At 39.7% G+C, this 15,725-nt stretch overlaps 1 protein-coding gene across 3 annotated transcripts in view; it reads right to left on the reverse strand.

Moving 5' to 3' along the window:
• The window catches only part of Hcf (Host cell factor), a 722,783-nt gene that overhangs the window by 233,429 nt on the left and 473,629 nt on the right, over positions 1–15,725 (reverse strand). For all 3 annotated transcript variants that reach the window (XM_090372788.1, XM_090372787.1, XM_090372786.1), the window contains exon 18: positions 9,627–9,863. In XM_090372788.1, coding sequence (XP_090228914.1) covers positions 9,627–9,863 — 237 coding nt within the window. The remainder of the gene's footprint in view (positions 1–9,626; positions 9,864–15,725) is intronic.

Raw genomic sequence — 15,725 nt, forward strand, 5'->3', positions numbered from 1 at the left:
GGACACCAGGCCGGCTCCTGCCCAAACCCTGAGAGCCCTGTATCTTGCCCAAACTGTAAAACCAAACATAAAGAGTCACAACACTCATACCGAGACCCATTGTGCCCGGAGTTCCTGAGGGCACAAGAACTTACAAAACAAAGAACTGATTATGCTTAACAACCAACCAAAACCAACTGCTGCAACAATAAAACTAGTTCAACTAAACTGTCAAAGATCATCGTCAGTAATGACAGATGTGTCTAAAATTATCCAGGAACATGGAATAGATATAATGGGACTACAGGAGCTATATTCATATAGGGGAAAAGTAAAGGGGCTACCTTTTTCAACCCGCATAATACAGTCAAACCCCTCAGTGGACGGAACGGGTGGAAATGCCTCAAACAGAGTTTGAGCCGCTATAGCCATTAACAACCCATCAATTACAGCAACAAGGTTAAACGCCCTATGTACTGAATATGCAGCGGCAGCCTGTATAGAAGGAGCTATGGGCAAGGTGTACATTATCTCACAATACATGAGGAAATCTCGGCGAGCTCAGGATATTGAGCCGGCCCTGAATTACCTGGAATATGCCTTGGAGAAGCTACCAAACAGGGATGTCATTATTATGACAGACTCAAACGCCAACTCCACTTCTTGGAACAGTCCATGTAGTGATGAAAGGGGTGAACAACTAGAAGAGCTGATCACACTAAAAAATCTAATAATCAAAAATACTCCGGGCCATCCCCCAACCTACTCTTCAGCCACAGGACAATCCTATATTGATATAACCTTGGTAGGATCTTCCCTGAGGAACAAAATCACTGACTGGACAGTGCACCCATCATGGTCAGCCAGTGACCATATGGTCATAACATTTAATTGGAACCCAGAACCAAATAGCCACATGGGTCGATCAATGCACAATTTCCCACGATTCCAAACAAAGACATGCAACTGGGACAAGTTTGACCGCGCAGTGCTGGAGACTTTCACCCCAGAAAACATAACAGGAATGTCCAATCTCCCCACTGCCCAACTCCTAAAAACAATCATGGACAAAATTAACAAAATTAGCAATGACAATATAAAGAAAAGGATCAGGAAACCAAACTATGTCCCATGGTGGACAGCCACCCTAACCAACCAAAGGGCCTCTCTGAAAGCAGCTAGGAAGGCCCTCCAAAAGGCAAAAAGACAGGACAGATCCCCTGAAACAATACAAGCACTATATGAAAATTACAAAAATCACCGCAGGAACTACTTTAATAAAATATATCACGAAAAACACAATGCTTGGGGTAGACTGATCCAAAAATCAGCAAACACAGATCCATGGGGCATAGCCTATAAACTCATCACAGAAAAGGTACACCCAGGGGAAGTATTTCAATCAATTGCAACCACAAGCGGGAATGAGAGCCTTACCTGGGCGGACTCAATCAATGCAATATTGGATGAGCTGATACACCAAGACACAACATGCCCAGAGAGCAACACCCAAACTAGGATGAGAATAGACCATCTAACATATATGGCCCCCTCACAGGAAGAAAACTTTACAGCAGAGCAGATTGATACTGTCATAAATACCTTTAAGGATGGAAAATGCCCTGGTTTAGACCTTATAGAGGTATCAATGGCAAAAAGGATTTGGTCAAAATGCCCAGACCTAATGCTGTCCTTATACAACTCATGCCTTAACCAGGGAACTTTTCCTACAACATGGAAGGTGGCAAACCTAAAAATACTTCTCAAAGATCCAGATAAACCTCTAAATCTAGCTTCATCCTACCGGCCAATAGCCCTGCTCCCAGTCCTGGGAAAAATACTCGAAAAACTCCTAGCTACTAGACTCAAGAACTACTACACCTCAAAGCAACTTGCATCAGAAACACAATTTGGCTTCACCCCTGGAAGATCAGCAGTGGATGCAATCACTACCCTGCAAAATAAGGTGGCCACATCTGAAGACACCTATGTCCTCGGCCTCTCGGTTGACTTCAAGGGGGCCTTTGACACCGTTTGGTGGCAAAGTGTCCTTGAGAGGTTCCGGGAGGCGGAGGTGTCAATGCCTATCTATCGACTACTTACAGATTATTTCTGTGACCGCAGTATTGTGGTGCACTCAGGGGACTGTCAGGTAACAAGACAGGTCACGCGAGGCTGCCCCCAGGGATCAGTTCTAGGCCCTCTCTGCTGGAACGTGGTCCTTGACGGGTGGCTGACGCGCCAACACAATGTGCTGGCAAAGATAGCCTTTGCTGATGATCTTTTTATCCTCCTGCAAGGAAACTCGAGAGCATCCCTAGAGATAGCAGCTGGGGACATACTGGATGATCTGACCACCTGGACCTCAACCCACAAGCTACTAATATCCCCGGAAAAAACAAAACAAATTTTACTCAAAGGCAAACTGGACATAGAAAGACCACCAATTATAAAGATAGGAAACAATTCACTAAAACTGGTACCGACATTAAAATATCTTGGGGTTATGGTAGACAGTAAGCTAAACTACATACACCATGCAAGATACATACTACAGAAGGTTAAGAATATAACTGGCAAGTTAAAAAGAATAACTAGATCTACATGGGAAGTGAGACCCCGAACACTACTGCTGTACTATAATTGCATCCTTCTTCCAATTGTAACATATGCAGCAGGGGCTTGGGCCAGCAGCATTAAGAGGCAAACAGTAAACATTCTTTTCACCAGAGCCCAAAGATTCTTCCTCCTAGCATCCACCAGAGTTTGCCGAACAACATCGACCATGGCACTGCAAACATTGAGTGGAAAACTGCCAATCAAATATGATATAATCCACACATACCTGCAGTACTGTAGAAGCAGGAATATCCAGTCTTGCTTTGAGAGATACCACACTGACCACAACCTCACGGCTAAACAAGACAACGAGAGGCTGAGACAATTATACACCACAGACTGGCAAGCTGAATGGGAAGCAGACACAAAAGGAAGAACAACATACTTATTCATGCCAACAGTGGAGGAAATTACACTGCAAAACAAGAACTGGTTCTCCCCAGGTCTATACCTTTCCTTCCTGCTGACAGGACACGGCAGCATCAACTCGAGACTCTTTGCTTTTGGATTAACGGAATCCCCAAACTGTAAATGCGGGGCCCTGGAAACTATTGAGCACATCATACTGGACTGTCCATACTACGCTGACTACAGACTACAACTGCAACTTGAAACAAGAGTTTACCATCAAAATAACTTCCCACTACTACTGACACAAGCAAATTATAAGGCAATATGCACATATGCAGAGAGAGTTTTCAAAAGGCGGAAAGCTCACAACCAAATCCGGACTGAGGAATGAACTTCAGGTGGAACGAAAGTAATGAAACAGTGTGAAACTTAGCACGGAACTGCACAAAGTAACTGGAAGCAGAATCCAACTGTATGCTCCCCCCCAGCGGAATCATACAAAGGCGAACTGGACATTGCTAACTTGCCAATCAACTATGACCAAAAGACAACTTACAAACCTAGAGTTGGACATACATAGGTAGATTACTAAGCATAAATTGGTAGGTTGGACTTAGCCCTTCCCAACACCAAGCCAGGTGGAGCCCTGCGGGTTGGGTGTATACACCACTACAGGAGTTCTACAAACCCAGGAACCATGATGACATCATCAGTAAACTTGCACCGGATAAATTGAGCCGGCAAGAGTTCTTGGCCCTCATCACAAGGAGATCACAAAGGACCAAGAATGGTAGAGACCCCAATACCATTAAAGGTCAGGACTGTTAGTGCGAACAAAACTGGACATAAAGGGTTAAAAGGATATTAGTATCCCAAGCCAAGAACAAGCCTAGATACCAAGTGAAACTCCACTGTAGCTATAGTAAACTGAAAAATAGCAACTGATACAAATATACAAATGCATATCCTCACCCCCCCCCAACCCAGGTTGGTGACGGGCTGAGGAATAATGGAGACTCTACCTTCTGGAGTAGCCTAGCTCAAGGCACAGCGATATCTTGCCAGCCCCACACTTGGACAGGATTGAGCCCTGCAAGTGGGTCAGGGCCACCATACCAGCAGATACCTAAGGACCAAGTTTGCACGGGACGAGGCAAGCCACACTAGGCCAGGACCAGGCCCTGCGAGTGTGGACTGGGCCACCATACCAAAGGACCAGGGACCTTGTTCCGATTATTAGTATTCTAAATATTAAGTATAATAAATTGTATCTCCTAATTACGCCATCTAAACTCTTTCCTCCTCTAATTAACAAGCGTAACTGTAAACCCCCATTAAATTCGAAGTAGAAACTGGCTGCCTCCTCGTGGCTAGGGACGGGAGCGGGGGGTCGGGGCAATAATTCGCCCTCGGCCCCCTGCTGCTAAATGCCAGATGCCAGCCACACACAACATAACAAGACACAACACACACTTAATGATCACCGGAAACCCCAATTTAACATAATTATCCTCCCTCCCGTTATTGTGAATACGGCCTTATACTGTACTCTTTCCTTATCTTCCCTCTACTGCTCATCACTCTACCTGAATCTAGTTTAAATAAACTAACTTAAATTAAACTTAAAGTAATTCAACTTACCTTAACCTAAACTTAACCTAACTTAATTTAAGTTAACTGAAACTAAACTTAATCTAAACTAAATCTAAATAAAATTAACTTAGAATAAGCCTTAGAGGAACTCGAAAATACTGCTGGCAATTAAATTTAGTTAATACACGGCGGTAATAGGGGGAACCCTGGATACCGCCAGTAACATACATAAAATACTTTGCAGACTTTGCAGTACCACAGAGTTGGGATATTTCAATTGGGTTACTGCTACCCACATGCAGTACATTGCATTTGTCAAGGTTAAACTTCAGTTGCCACTTCTCAGCCCATCTACCCAACTTTTCCATATTCTGTTGCAGCAAAATACTGTCATTACTGTTATTAACAACACTGCCAACTTTTGTATCATCTGCAAACTTGGACATTTAGCCTGATATACCTTCATCGATATCATTGATAAACACACAAAACAAAATTGAACCCTGGTGAACTTCACTAATAAAGTGAGTCCACACAGAGAAATGAACATTTATTACACTCTATGCCATCTCCCACTCATCCATCCCTTTATCCACTTCAGCAACTTGCCCTTAATGTCATACCACTCTGATTTGTACAGCAGTTCTTCCATTCGCAACAGTATCAAAAGCTTTCCTGAAATCCAAGTGTATGGTATCAAAATTATTTTTTGAATCCAGTTCCCTTGTGACCATATCATTGTATCCAATCATATTTGTCAGAGAAAACTTCCCCTTGACAAACTCCTGCTGTGTCTGAACTATTACTGCAGTCTTGTCTAGGTGATCCTGCAATGTTTCTTTAACCAGAGACTCCATTATTTTCCCCAGAACAGAAGTTAAACTAAGACTATAATTATTTGTGTCACCCTTTAAACCCACTTTGTGAACTAGGGATAGATTTCCACATCTCCAGTCCACGAGGACCTCTTCTGAATCTAAGGATGCTTTCATAATTATGGCTAAGGGTTTACTTACTTCCTCCGCTACCTCCTTCAATATAACCGGATAGATTCCATCTGACCCCAGTCCCTTTTTCATGTTTAACTTCAACAATTTCTCCTCCACTTTGCTCTCCATTATTACAAAATCATTAGCTACCTGTTAGAGTTTAGTAAACTTCTGTCCTCCATTTCTTACAGAATTCCCCATGTGTGAATGAAATTGCAAAATACTCATTCAGTTTGTTAGATATTTGGGCAGGTACACTGACAGTCGAAACAGCAACATCAAGTGGACCAATCTGATTCATCCCCTTCCTTCTAGAGTTTACATAAGTAAAGAAGTCTTTGTTGTTTTTCTTTGCATTTTTTCCAATGATTTTTTGTAATCAGCCTTTGCTTGCCTAACCTCCTTTGTTACTTGATTACAGACTAGCTTATATCTGTTGTAGGCTACTGTGTTGCCTGATAATTTGAATGCATCCCATGCATTTTTCCTCTCTGCCACGAGCCTCATTAATTCATCTGAAAAATTTAGGCCTGAACCTTGAACAGTATTTCTTAGTTGGTATGAAAATCCTAGTAGCCTCCAAGATTAAGTCCCTGAAGGTTTCCCATTTAGAATTCACCGTTGGTAACATCATCAGTTGACCCACTGTATAGAAGTTAAAAACTGTCTTTGGTCACCTTAATGAAAACAAAAACCCTCCCTTTATCCTTGATGGTAGTAACATCGTTAAGTAAATCCCACATCAGTACACTGAGATCACTGTCACTGAGTGGTTTCGTTATCTGCAAATTTGTAATGCATGAATAATCACTGCTGTAATCAGATCAAGAGTATTATTCCCTCTGGTTGCTCCTCAAACTTCTTGCTGTAGAAAACAATCCTCCAATAAATTCACAAAAAGGTCTTGCTAGCGTGCAAGTGACCAACACAAGTTCCAGTTGATATCTGGAAAGTTAAAATTCCCCACTACAAGACATTATGATTTACTGGCCCACTCACTTTCTCTGCAACTGTTCATTGTACTCAGCAGAGTCATTAGGCATTTAACACACTAATACTCTCATTTTCCCTTTCCCAGTGTTTATGTCACACCAAACTGATTCAACATTGCACTGTCCACCCAAGTCAACTGGATGCACTTCTTTAGATTTTGTGTGTTTCTTAACTAACAGCATAACCCTTCCTTCCTATGCTCCCTCTCTTTTCTGTACACATTGTACTCCCCAAACTCCAATTCAGCACTGCTTATATCTGTGTGACTCCATGTCGCTGATATCCCAACAATATCTGCCCTTGCATCTTGATCAGCACTTCAAATTCATCAAATTTATTTACTATACTTCTAGCATCGGTGTACAGGCAAGTATACATGCTCCTGTTCTTACTTTAATTACTCTAACACAGTCCATGTATTTATTTGTTACATGATGACTCCCAGCAGCTCTTGAAATCCCCAGCAACTTGCTCTCTAGGCTGCTGCTGCTGCTCATTACAATATAAGGAGTTCAAGAATCACTTTTGCCTCTGAATATGGCTACTGTTAATATTTTAGTCTATGACTCCCCCCCCCTCCCAAGTTAGCAGTTTTCTGACCCACATAACACTGCCTAGATAGCATACGAGATACCTTGAATGAAATATTTTATACCTAGTTGACGCAGCCAAATAAAAATGGACCGATTGCTTGCTTAACAGACCATGCTTAGCAAAGACAATATACAAGAAACCTTTTGCAAAAAAGTATGTTACATCACAAGTAAAAAAAAAAATCATAAATGATTTACATGCTGAAACTTTTCAAACCATGCATTCTGGATTTTTGGAACAAGCATCGAGACAGAAAAGGCAAATAAGGTATCAGCATATGGTGTGTGTAAATTAGACACCATATACAGTGGTAGACAAAAAAAAAAAAAAAAAAAACGGCATAACCTTAAACAAAGTAACATTTGTAGTGAAACATATAAGATATTGTTTGATTACAGTAATTTTGTTTATCGCAAAACAAAGGTATTGTGTCAGATAAAGCTTCTATTGCATCAGACAATAATTGTAAGGTATTGTATCAGCCGTTTCTATGAATACGATGTTGAAATAGTATACACACTCAATAGTATCCTGTTTAGCAGAGGTGTAAGCATGGCTCCATATGTTCAGTTGACACCAAGAAAAAAAAGTGTAGCTGTTGCTGTGTCCAAGGAAGGGCCTTCTGTGTGCCATTGCTGATAAAATAGGCTGCCACCAGTCAAGAGCATCCCGGGTGTTGAAACTGAAGCGTGAAACAGGTGATGTGAAGAGAAGCCCTGGATCAGGCCGTAAGAGAGTGACTATGCCTTCCCAAGATCGATATTTGAAATGGCTATGCCTTTGTGATTGCCATGCTAGTGCTCCTAATCTAAAATTGGACTTTGAGATGGCCTCAGGTGTTGAAACAAGTGTACGAACTATCCAGAGACGGCTTTCGGAATGTGGTCTGCATGCCTATCGATCCAAGAAGAAGCCTTTGTTGACCCAACAAATGAGGAAGAAGTGACTTGCTTTGGCTAAAACGCATGTTTCATGGACAAAAGAGGAATTGAACTGGCAACTTTTCTGATGAATCGAAATTCAACCTGCATGGCTCGGATGGAAAGCGATATGTCAGAAGATGAAAACCAGAGGCATACTATCCTGACTGCATTACACCGACTGTAAATTTCACCGCCAGTCAGATGGTCTGGGGATGCATAACAAGCAAAGGCGTGAGGCAATTTAAGTTTATTAATGGAACGGTGAATGCAGAAACCTGCAATCCTATCATCACTGCACAGATGTCCAAAACTGCATTTTTAAACAGGACTCAGCACCTTGCCACACAGCAAAATTGGTAGGTTTTGTGCTATTCAGATTTAATGATGAGTTTGTCTTCTTGTCTTCCAATTCTTACACCAATGTTTTCCCTGGTTTTCTCACCTTAAGGCGCAGTCATACCTCAGAAATGCTGGGATTACAGTGTTGGACTGGCCCTGCAATTCCAGATTTGAATCCTATTGAAAATTTCTGGCACATAATGTTGTCTAAAACTGCTCAGTAGAAGCCAACAAGTAAGATTCAGCTGCAGGAGAGCATGTAAGAGTGTGGTACCATGAAATTGGGCAACCGTATATCTAGCAGTTGATTAACCCTATGCCAGATCGTAGCAAGGCTGTAATTGCAGCTTGAGGAGGAACAACAAAATATTGAGAATTTATTTCTGATTTACAGTACATAATACTATTATGTTATCTTATCATTTCAGTTTGTACACATAAATGCAATAAAATGCATGTTTGGTTGTCATGATTGCCATTTGCAGTTTCTCGTAAATCCATTAATTACGCATTTTATCCTTTGGGAAGATATTTATGGCAATTAGGTATATCAGATGGAATCTTTTTATTGCATTTCAGTCACAAAAATATATATCCCCTCTAACAAAAGCATTTCAAACATTTTTGAAACCCACAATGCAGCACAAAACACATTTTTTCCAAAATTCACAAATGATGCTGTTTTTATGTCTGCCACTGTAGTCAGTTTGTTTGATGAAAAATCTGAGTTTTTAGAAGGAAAAAAACAACCCTTACCCAACTTGTTTCACAAACAGCTAGTTTGTGAAAATGGTGAGCAAAATGCCCATAACAGTCTCATTCTCAGCAGGAATAGAAGTTATAATTGCTATTCCAGAAACAAGAGTTACATAAGATGCAAAATATTGCACTAACTCTTTTAGGGAGCCTCATTACAAAATGTCAGATAAATTAAAAGTAGTCAAAATCAAGATCAATAGACAGGATAGCTTTGAAAATGATTACCCAAGTATTATAAACAAAATAGTGCTGCAACTGACAATTATTTCTCCATGGCATCATCTATTTCTGCTCTTAAAAAAATCCCATGTGTTGAGACACTATTGGAATTTGAAGTTAAGAACACGGAATCTACACTACTGGAATTTTAAGATAAGAACACAAAATCTACAATTTATTTGGTTATTCTCCACTTTAAAAAACCAAAGCATAAAAAAACTTCTTGCTTTCTAAATAAAAAAAACATATATTTCTTTTATATAGATACCTGTGTAGTTACTACAGTAACTGTTGGAGTAGCTTGAGTGTTGAGAGTATGGGCCTGTGTTGTGGAAGCTACAGATGTTTGAGTTGTTACTAGGGTCACTAGTTTCTGTGTAGATCCAGAGGGTAGTGCTGTCACAGGCTTTGTTTGAAATGTTATGGCCTGTGTGCCACTTGGGAGTATTCCCTGTGCTGGAACTGCTAATAATTGAGTACTTCCAGTGCTCTGAGAACCTGCAATCTGAAAGAAACTAGTATAAATATTAAAACCCAACTCCATCAGAATTACCTTCATATTCATCTGTGTTACCCTGCCACCAGTTAATCCTTTAAATTATCAAAGCACGTATAGCATATTCTTTGTAATATCATTAGTTATTTTCTAATTATAATGGACACAATTAAGAAAAAATATACTTTGTTGTTATTAAAGTGCAACAATGTAGAAGTGCACTGATAAACATAAGCAGGAATATAAATTTTCTGGTGCAGGAATGGAATACAAAGCATATATGTGCTTCGTACACCATTCAATGAAAATGTCTAAATGAAATAAGAGAAAGCAAGAATAAACCAATTTGAAAGTGGCTGTTGTGTGCATTGTGATATATATTTTTTTATTTCAATATTCTGTTTTATTTTATTTTTTAAAAAAGGGGTAATGTGCCTGAAGTTCCTTTTGTTAAATAGCATATTGTAATGGTTGTATGACCAACAGTGAGAGACATATTACTTTGCGATTATTTTTTATTTATTTATTATTATTTTTTTAATTGCTGTACCTCAACTTCTAATACAGCCAGCAGCCAATGATGAAGATCAAAAGTCAAAGTTACACAGAAGGAAAACTTAAGTTCACAGTGACAATTTTTAAAAGATAGAGTACAACTTCGATGTAGTGTGCCACTTCAATACTACGGTATCAAATATACCACGGGCATGATCTTGTAGCCCCAAATTGAATTACGAAAAAAAAAAGCTGTGTTCAATGAACCATGCATTCTGGATTTTTGGAACAAGCATCGAGACAGAATAAGCAAATAAGGTATCAGCATATGGTGCGTGTAAATTAGACACCATATACAGTGGTGGACAAAAAAAAAAAAAAAAAAAAAAAAAACGGCATAACCTTAAACAAAGTAACATTTGTAGTGAAACATATAAGATATTGTGTCAGATAAAGCTTCTATTGCATCAGACAATAATTGTAAGGTATTGTATCAGCCGTTTCTATGAATACGATGTTGAAATAGTATACACACTCAACAGTATCCTGTTTAGCAGAGGTGTAAGCATGGCTCCATATTTTCAGTTGACACCAAGAAAAAAAAAGTGTAGCTGTTGCTGTGTCCAAGGAAGGGCCTTCTGTGTGCCATTGCTGATAAAATAGGCTGCCACCAGTCAAGAGCATCCCGGGTGTTGAAACTGAAGTATATACTCATATCTACTGTACATCCTATTACTGCATTTCCAAGCAGAGAAATTAGCAAACAATTGGCTGTATATATGCTTTGATATATTCAGTATTCAGTTACAGAGTAATTTTTGTAAACAGGCTAGTTAGAGACTAATTATTGTAGACTCCCAGTTTCTTCCCTCATTCAGAGATGCAATAAAAAGGGTATATTAATTGAATGGTAATTACAATCAGCTACCCCTAGAATATGGCTGTATCAAGTGCATTACATTAGTTACAAAGCAAATTTGACTGATTTAATTAAATTACATAACAATGGTTCCAGTTTAATGGCTGAAACTTTCTGTATATTTTTAGATATAGGTATAGTTTCACTTGAGCAGGTTATTGAACAAATGAACAGTTGTTTATTCAAGAATATATGTGGAAAGTCCAGCATGAACTCCTGAGGCCATTCTGAATTTTGAAATTTTGCACAATTAACAGTTCTTCATACTTGGAAATGGAAATGATTAATAGTACCTCACTGTGTAAAATCCTGTTCAAGTCTGGAATTAATTTGTGTCAAACTTTCATCATAGTACATATCACTGAAAACTATTTCAATTGAATCATTACTTGTTCACATAATGTCTGCTGCACTTTCTAATACAGTGAAGGCCAATTAAATAACTGCTGGTTATTGTAATTCAATTACATAAATTCTGTCTCTTTATGCAAAGACACAATCATTTACTGTTATCAGTATCCTCCCAATTAGGAAAAATATACCTTCCAGGAAACCTAAAATCATATTAGTATTGGCCATATGTTGCCAAGAGCCTAAGGCTTATGCTGCACTTGCCAAAAAAAAAAAAAAAAAAAAAATTAAATAATAATAATAAAAATAAATAAATAAATAAAATAAATAATAAAAAAAGGAAATAACACAACCTATGTGTTTCCCTCCTCCTATAGGTAATGATCCAGCCGACCTTTGAACTCCAAACTGTCAGCCTCTACCACCCACGTACGTAACTTATTCTAGTAATTTATAACTTTCTGGCCAAAATAAATCTACCTGCAATCCAGTCTAAACATCTAACCTGTAACTTCAATTTATGGCCCCTAGTTCTAGAATCATTTATAACCATGAACAGTTCATCCTTATTCATTGTACTTTTGCCTCTCAGAGCCTTAAACACCTCAACCAAGTCTCCTCTAAGGTGCCTACTTTTGAAGCTGGGCCCTGGAAGGATTGTGCAAGGCTCAAGGGTAGAATTTTTTTCAGCCTGGTCTGTACTTGCTAACAGGAGAGACTGCTTCTACAGGGATGGGATACACTTAAATAGAAAGGGTGCAAGAATGTTTGCTGATGCTATCGAGGTAGTGTTAGGTGGGTCGGGAAACTGCTAGATTGGGGGGATACAAGGACTACTAGATTAACAGTAGCCACTGGCAGAGGTGAAAGTGATTCTTGCACTGCTTCTATTGGAATGAGCCGGAGCCTGGAAAATAAGATGCAGGATATTTCAGAGACTGCTGGGAATCATTGGGGTACAAATAAACACATAGGTTGCATTAGGGTAGCTAAGAAAAAGAACAGGTGCATGTATACTTGAGTGTACACCAATGCTAGGAGTTTAGTAAATAAATTTGATGAATTTGAGGTATTGCTCAAAACATCAAAGGCAGATATTGTGGGGATTTCAGAGACGTGGTGTCACACAGATATAAGGAATGCAGAACTGGAATTAGGGGAGTACAATGTCTACAGAAAGGACAGACAGGGTAGGAAGGGAGCAGGGGTTATGCTATTAGTTAAGAAATACATAAAATCCAAGGAAGTGAAGCCAGTGACATTGCTGGACAGTAGTGTCGAGTCAGTTTGGTGTGAGACAAGCATTGGGAGATCAAAATTGAGAGTAGGAGTGTGCTATAGGCCTGATGAGTATAATAAGAAACTGTACGGGGAAATAGAGTGGGCCAGTAAACCAGAGAGTCTTATAATGGGGGATTTTAATTTCCCAGATATTGACTGGAATTTGGGACTGGTCACTCACACACTAGCAAGGCTTTTGTGGATTTATTGGATGACTGTTTTCTACATCAGCATGTTCGGGAGGTAACTAGAGGGAGTAATACTCTTGATTTGATTATCAGTAGTGATTCTTCATGCATTAAGAATCTGCAGGTAAATGAACCACTAGGTGGCAGTGATCACAGTGTGCTGAAGTGGGATTTACTCAAAGAGGTAACTACCATTAGGGGTAAAGGGAAGGGTTATTGTTTTCGTAAAGGCGACTACGATGGACTGAGACAGTATTTAAATTCTATACAGTGGGATCAACTGATGTTACCAACAGCAAATTCAAAATGGGAAGCATTCAAAGAACTCATCTTAGAAGCTACTAGGGTTTACATACCAACTAAGAAATATTGTTCAAGGTTTAGGCCTAAGTGGATGTCAGATGAACTAATGAGATGAACTACATATGGCAGAGAAGAAAAATGCATGGGATACGTACAAATTAACACGTGACACAGAAGCCTATGATAGATACAAGTTGATCTGTAACCAAGTTACAAAGGAGGTTAGGCAGGCAAAGGCAGATTACGAGAAATCTTTGGCAAGGGATGCAAAGAAAAACAGCAAAGAGTTCTTTACTTAGGTAAATTCTAGAAGGAAGGGGATGAATCAGATTGGTCCACTTGATATCGATGGGTCAACTGTTGATGATCCTGCTCAGGTAGCTAACAAACTGAATGAATATTTTGCATCGACATTCACACGAGGAGTTATTCAACTCTTGCAGTAAGCTAGAGAATCTTGTGATAACTCAGAGTAAAGTGGAGGAGAAATTATTGAAGATAAATACAAGAAAGGCACCTGGGATGGATGGGATCTACCCAGTTATATTAAAAGAAAATCCTTAGCCATAATTATGAGAGCTTCCTTGGACTCAGGGGAAGTACCCATGGACTGGAGATGTGCAAATGTGACCCCAATTCACAAAGGAGGATCAAAGGGCGACACAAGTAATTATAGACCTGTTAGTTTAACTTCTGTTCCTGGAAAATTAATGGAGGCACTGGTTAAAGAAGCACTGCAGGATCATCTAGACAAGACTTCAGTTATAGCTCGGACACAGCATGGTTTTGTTAAGGGAAGGTCTTGCCTGACCAATTTGATTGGATACTATGATGTAGTCACAAAAGAATTGGATGCAGGGAATAACTTTGATATTATATACTTGGATCTTAGAAAGGCTTTTGATACTGTTCCACATGGAAGACTGCTGCACAAATTGGAGCAGTGTTGCACTGGAGGCAAACTGCTGCTATGGATAAAGGGGTGGTTGAGGGGGAGAAGACAGAGAGTGGTAATCAATGGACACTGCTCATCGTGGACTAATGTTATTAGTGGAGTCCCTCAGGGTTCGGTATTGGGTCCATTATTGTTTTCTGTATTTATAAATGATATTGATGATGGTATATCAAGCTTAATGTCCAAGTTTGCAGATGATACGAAGGTTGGCAGGGTTGTGAAGGACACTACTGACACTATGCTACTGCAACAGGACCTGGAAAGGTTGAGCAGATGAGCTGAGAGGTGGCAAATGAAGTTTAACATTGACAAATGTAAAATACTACATATGGGAAACAGCAACCGCAGAGCAACGTATCAACTCTGTGGTACTACACTGACAGTGGTAGAGAATGAAAGGGACCTGGGGGTAGTTGTGGAGGCAGATATGAAGTTTTCTGAGCAGTGCAGACGGGCTGCAAGAGTAGCTCATGGTGTATTGTCGATGATATACAGGAATTTTTCTAGCAGGGATAAGGAGGTGATTATTCCCTTGTATAAGGCAATGGTCAGGCCACACCTTGATGGCATATCAAGCTTAAAGCTTGAGTACTGTATACAGGTCTGGAGGCCTCATTTCAAGAAGGATGTAGAGATGCTGGAATGAGTACAGAGAAGGGCAACAAGATTAGTGAATGGAACAAAGGGGTGCTCTTACGAAGAAAGGCTTAAGTTTTGCAAATTACAGTGTCTGGAGACTAGGCACTGGCGAGGTGATCTGATAGAGGTGTATAAAGCCTTGAATGGTTTGAGCATGCTCAATGCTGATGGGATTCTTCCTCTTGCTCAGAATAATCACCTGAGAGGGCATAAATTCAAATTGAGAAAAGACAGAGGTAGGACAGATGTGAGGAAATTTGCCTTTAGCCAGCGGGTGGTTGGTTGGTGGAATACACTTCTATCCCTTGTCGTGGAAGTTGATAGCTTAAATAAGTTTAAGGCTCAGCTGGACAGGTATTTCGAACGAATAGAGGGAGAAGTGAAAGTGGTTATTTTTTATTTATTTTTATTTTATTTTATTTTATTGTTTTTTTTTTGGCTGATGGTGCATAAGCTTGCTTTCTTGCATCAAATGCCTCTACTAATGCTAATGCTAACCCACATATTCGAAATATTTGAAGTCTTTCCTCATATGGATGCTCTTTTGCCAATCTCAGCAGGCGAGTTACCCATCTTTGGACCCTTTCAAGAATCCCGGTGACTCTTTTTAGGTACAGTCTCCATACTTGAACACAGTATTCCAAGGGTGGTCAACGATAGCCTTATAGAATGAGATTGACTTCCTTATCTCTACTAGCAACTGTTTGATAAATCATTGATAGGACACCATGGGCTTTAAA

This window comes from Mastigoproctus giganteus, chromosome 4, assembly GCF_048544385.1.
Source record: "Mastigoproctus giganteus isolate SK-2022 chromosome 4, ASM4854438v1, whole genome shotgun sequence".
Taxonomy (NCBI): Eukaryota; Metazoa; Arthropoda; class Arachnida; order Uropygi; family Thelyphonidae; genus Mastigoproctus; species Mastigoproctus giganteus.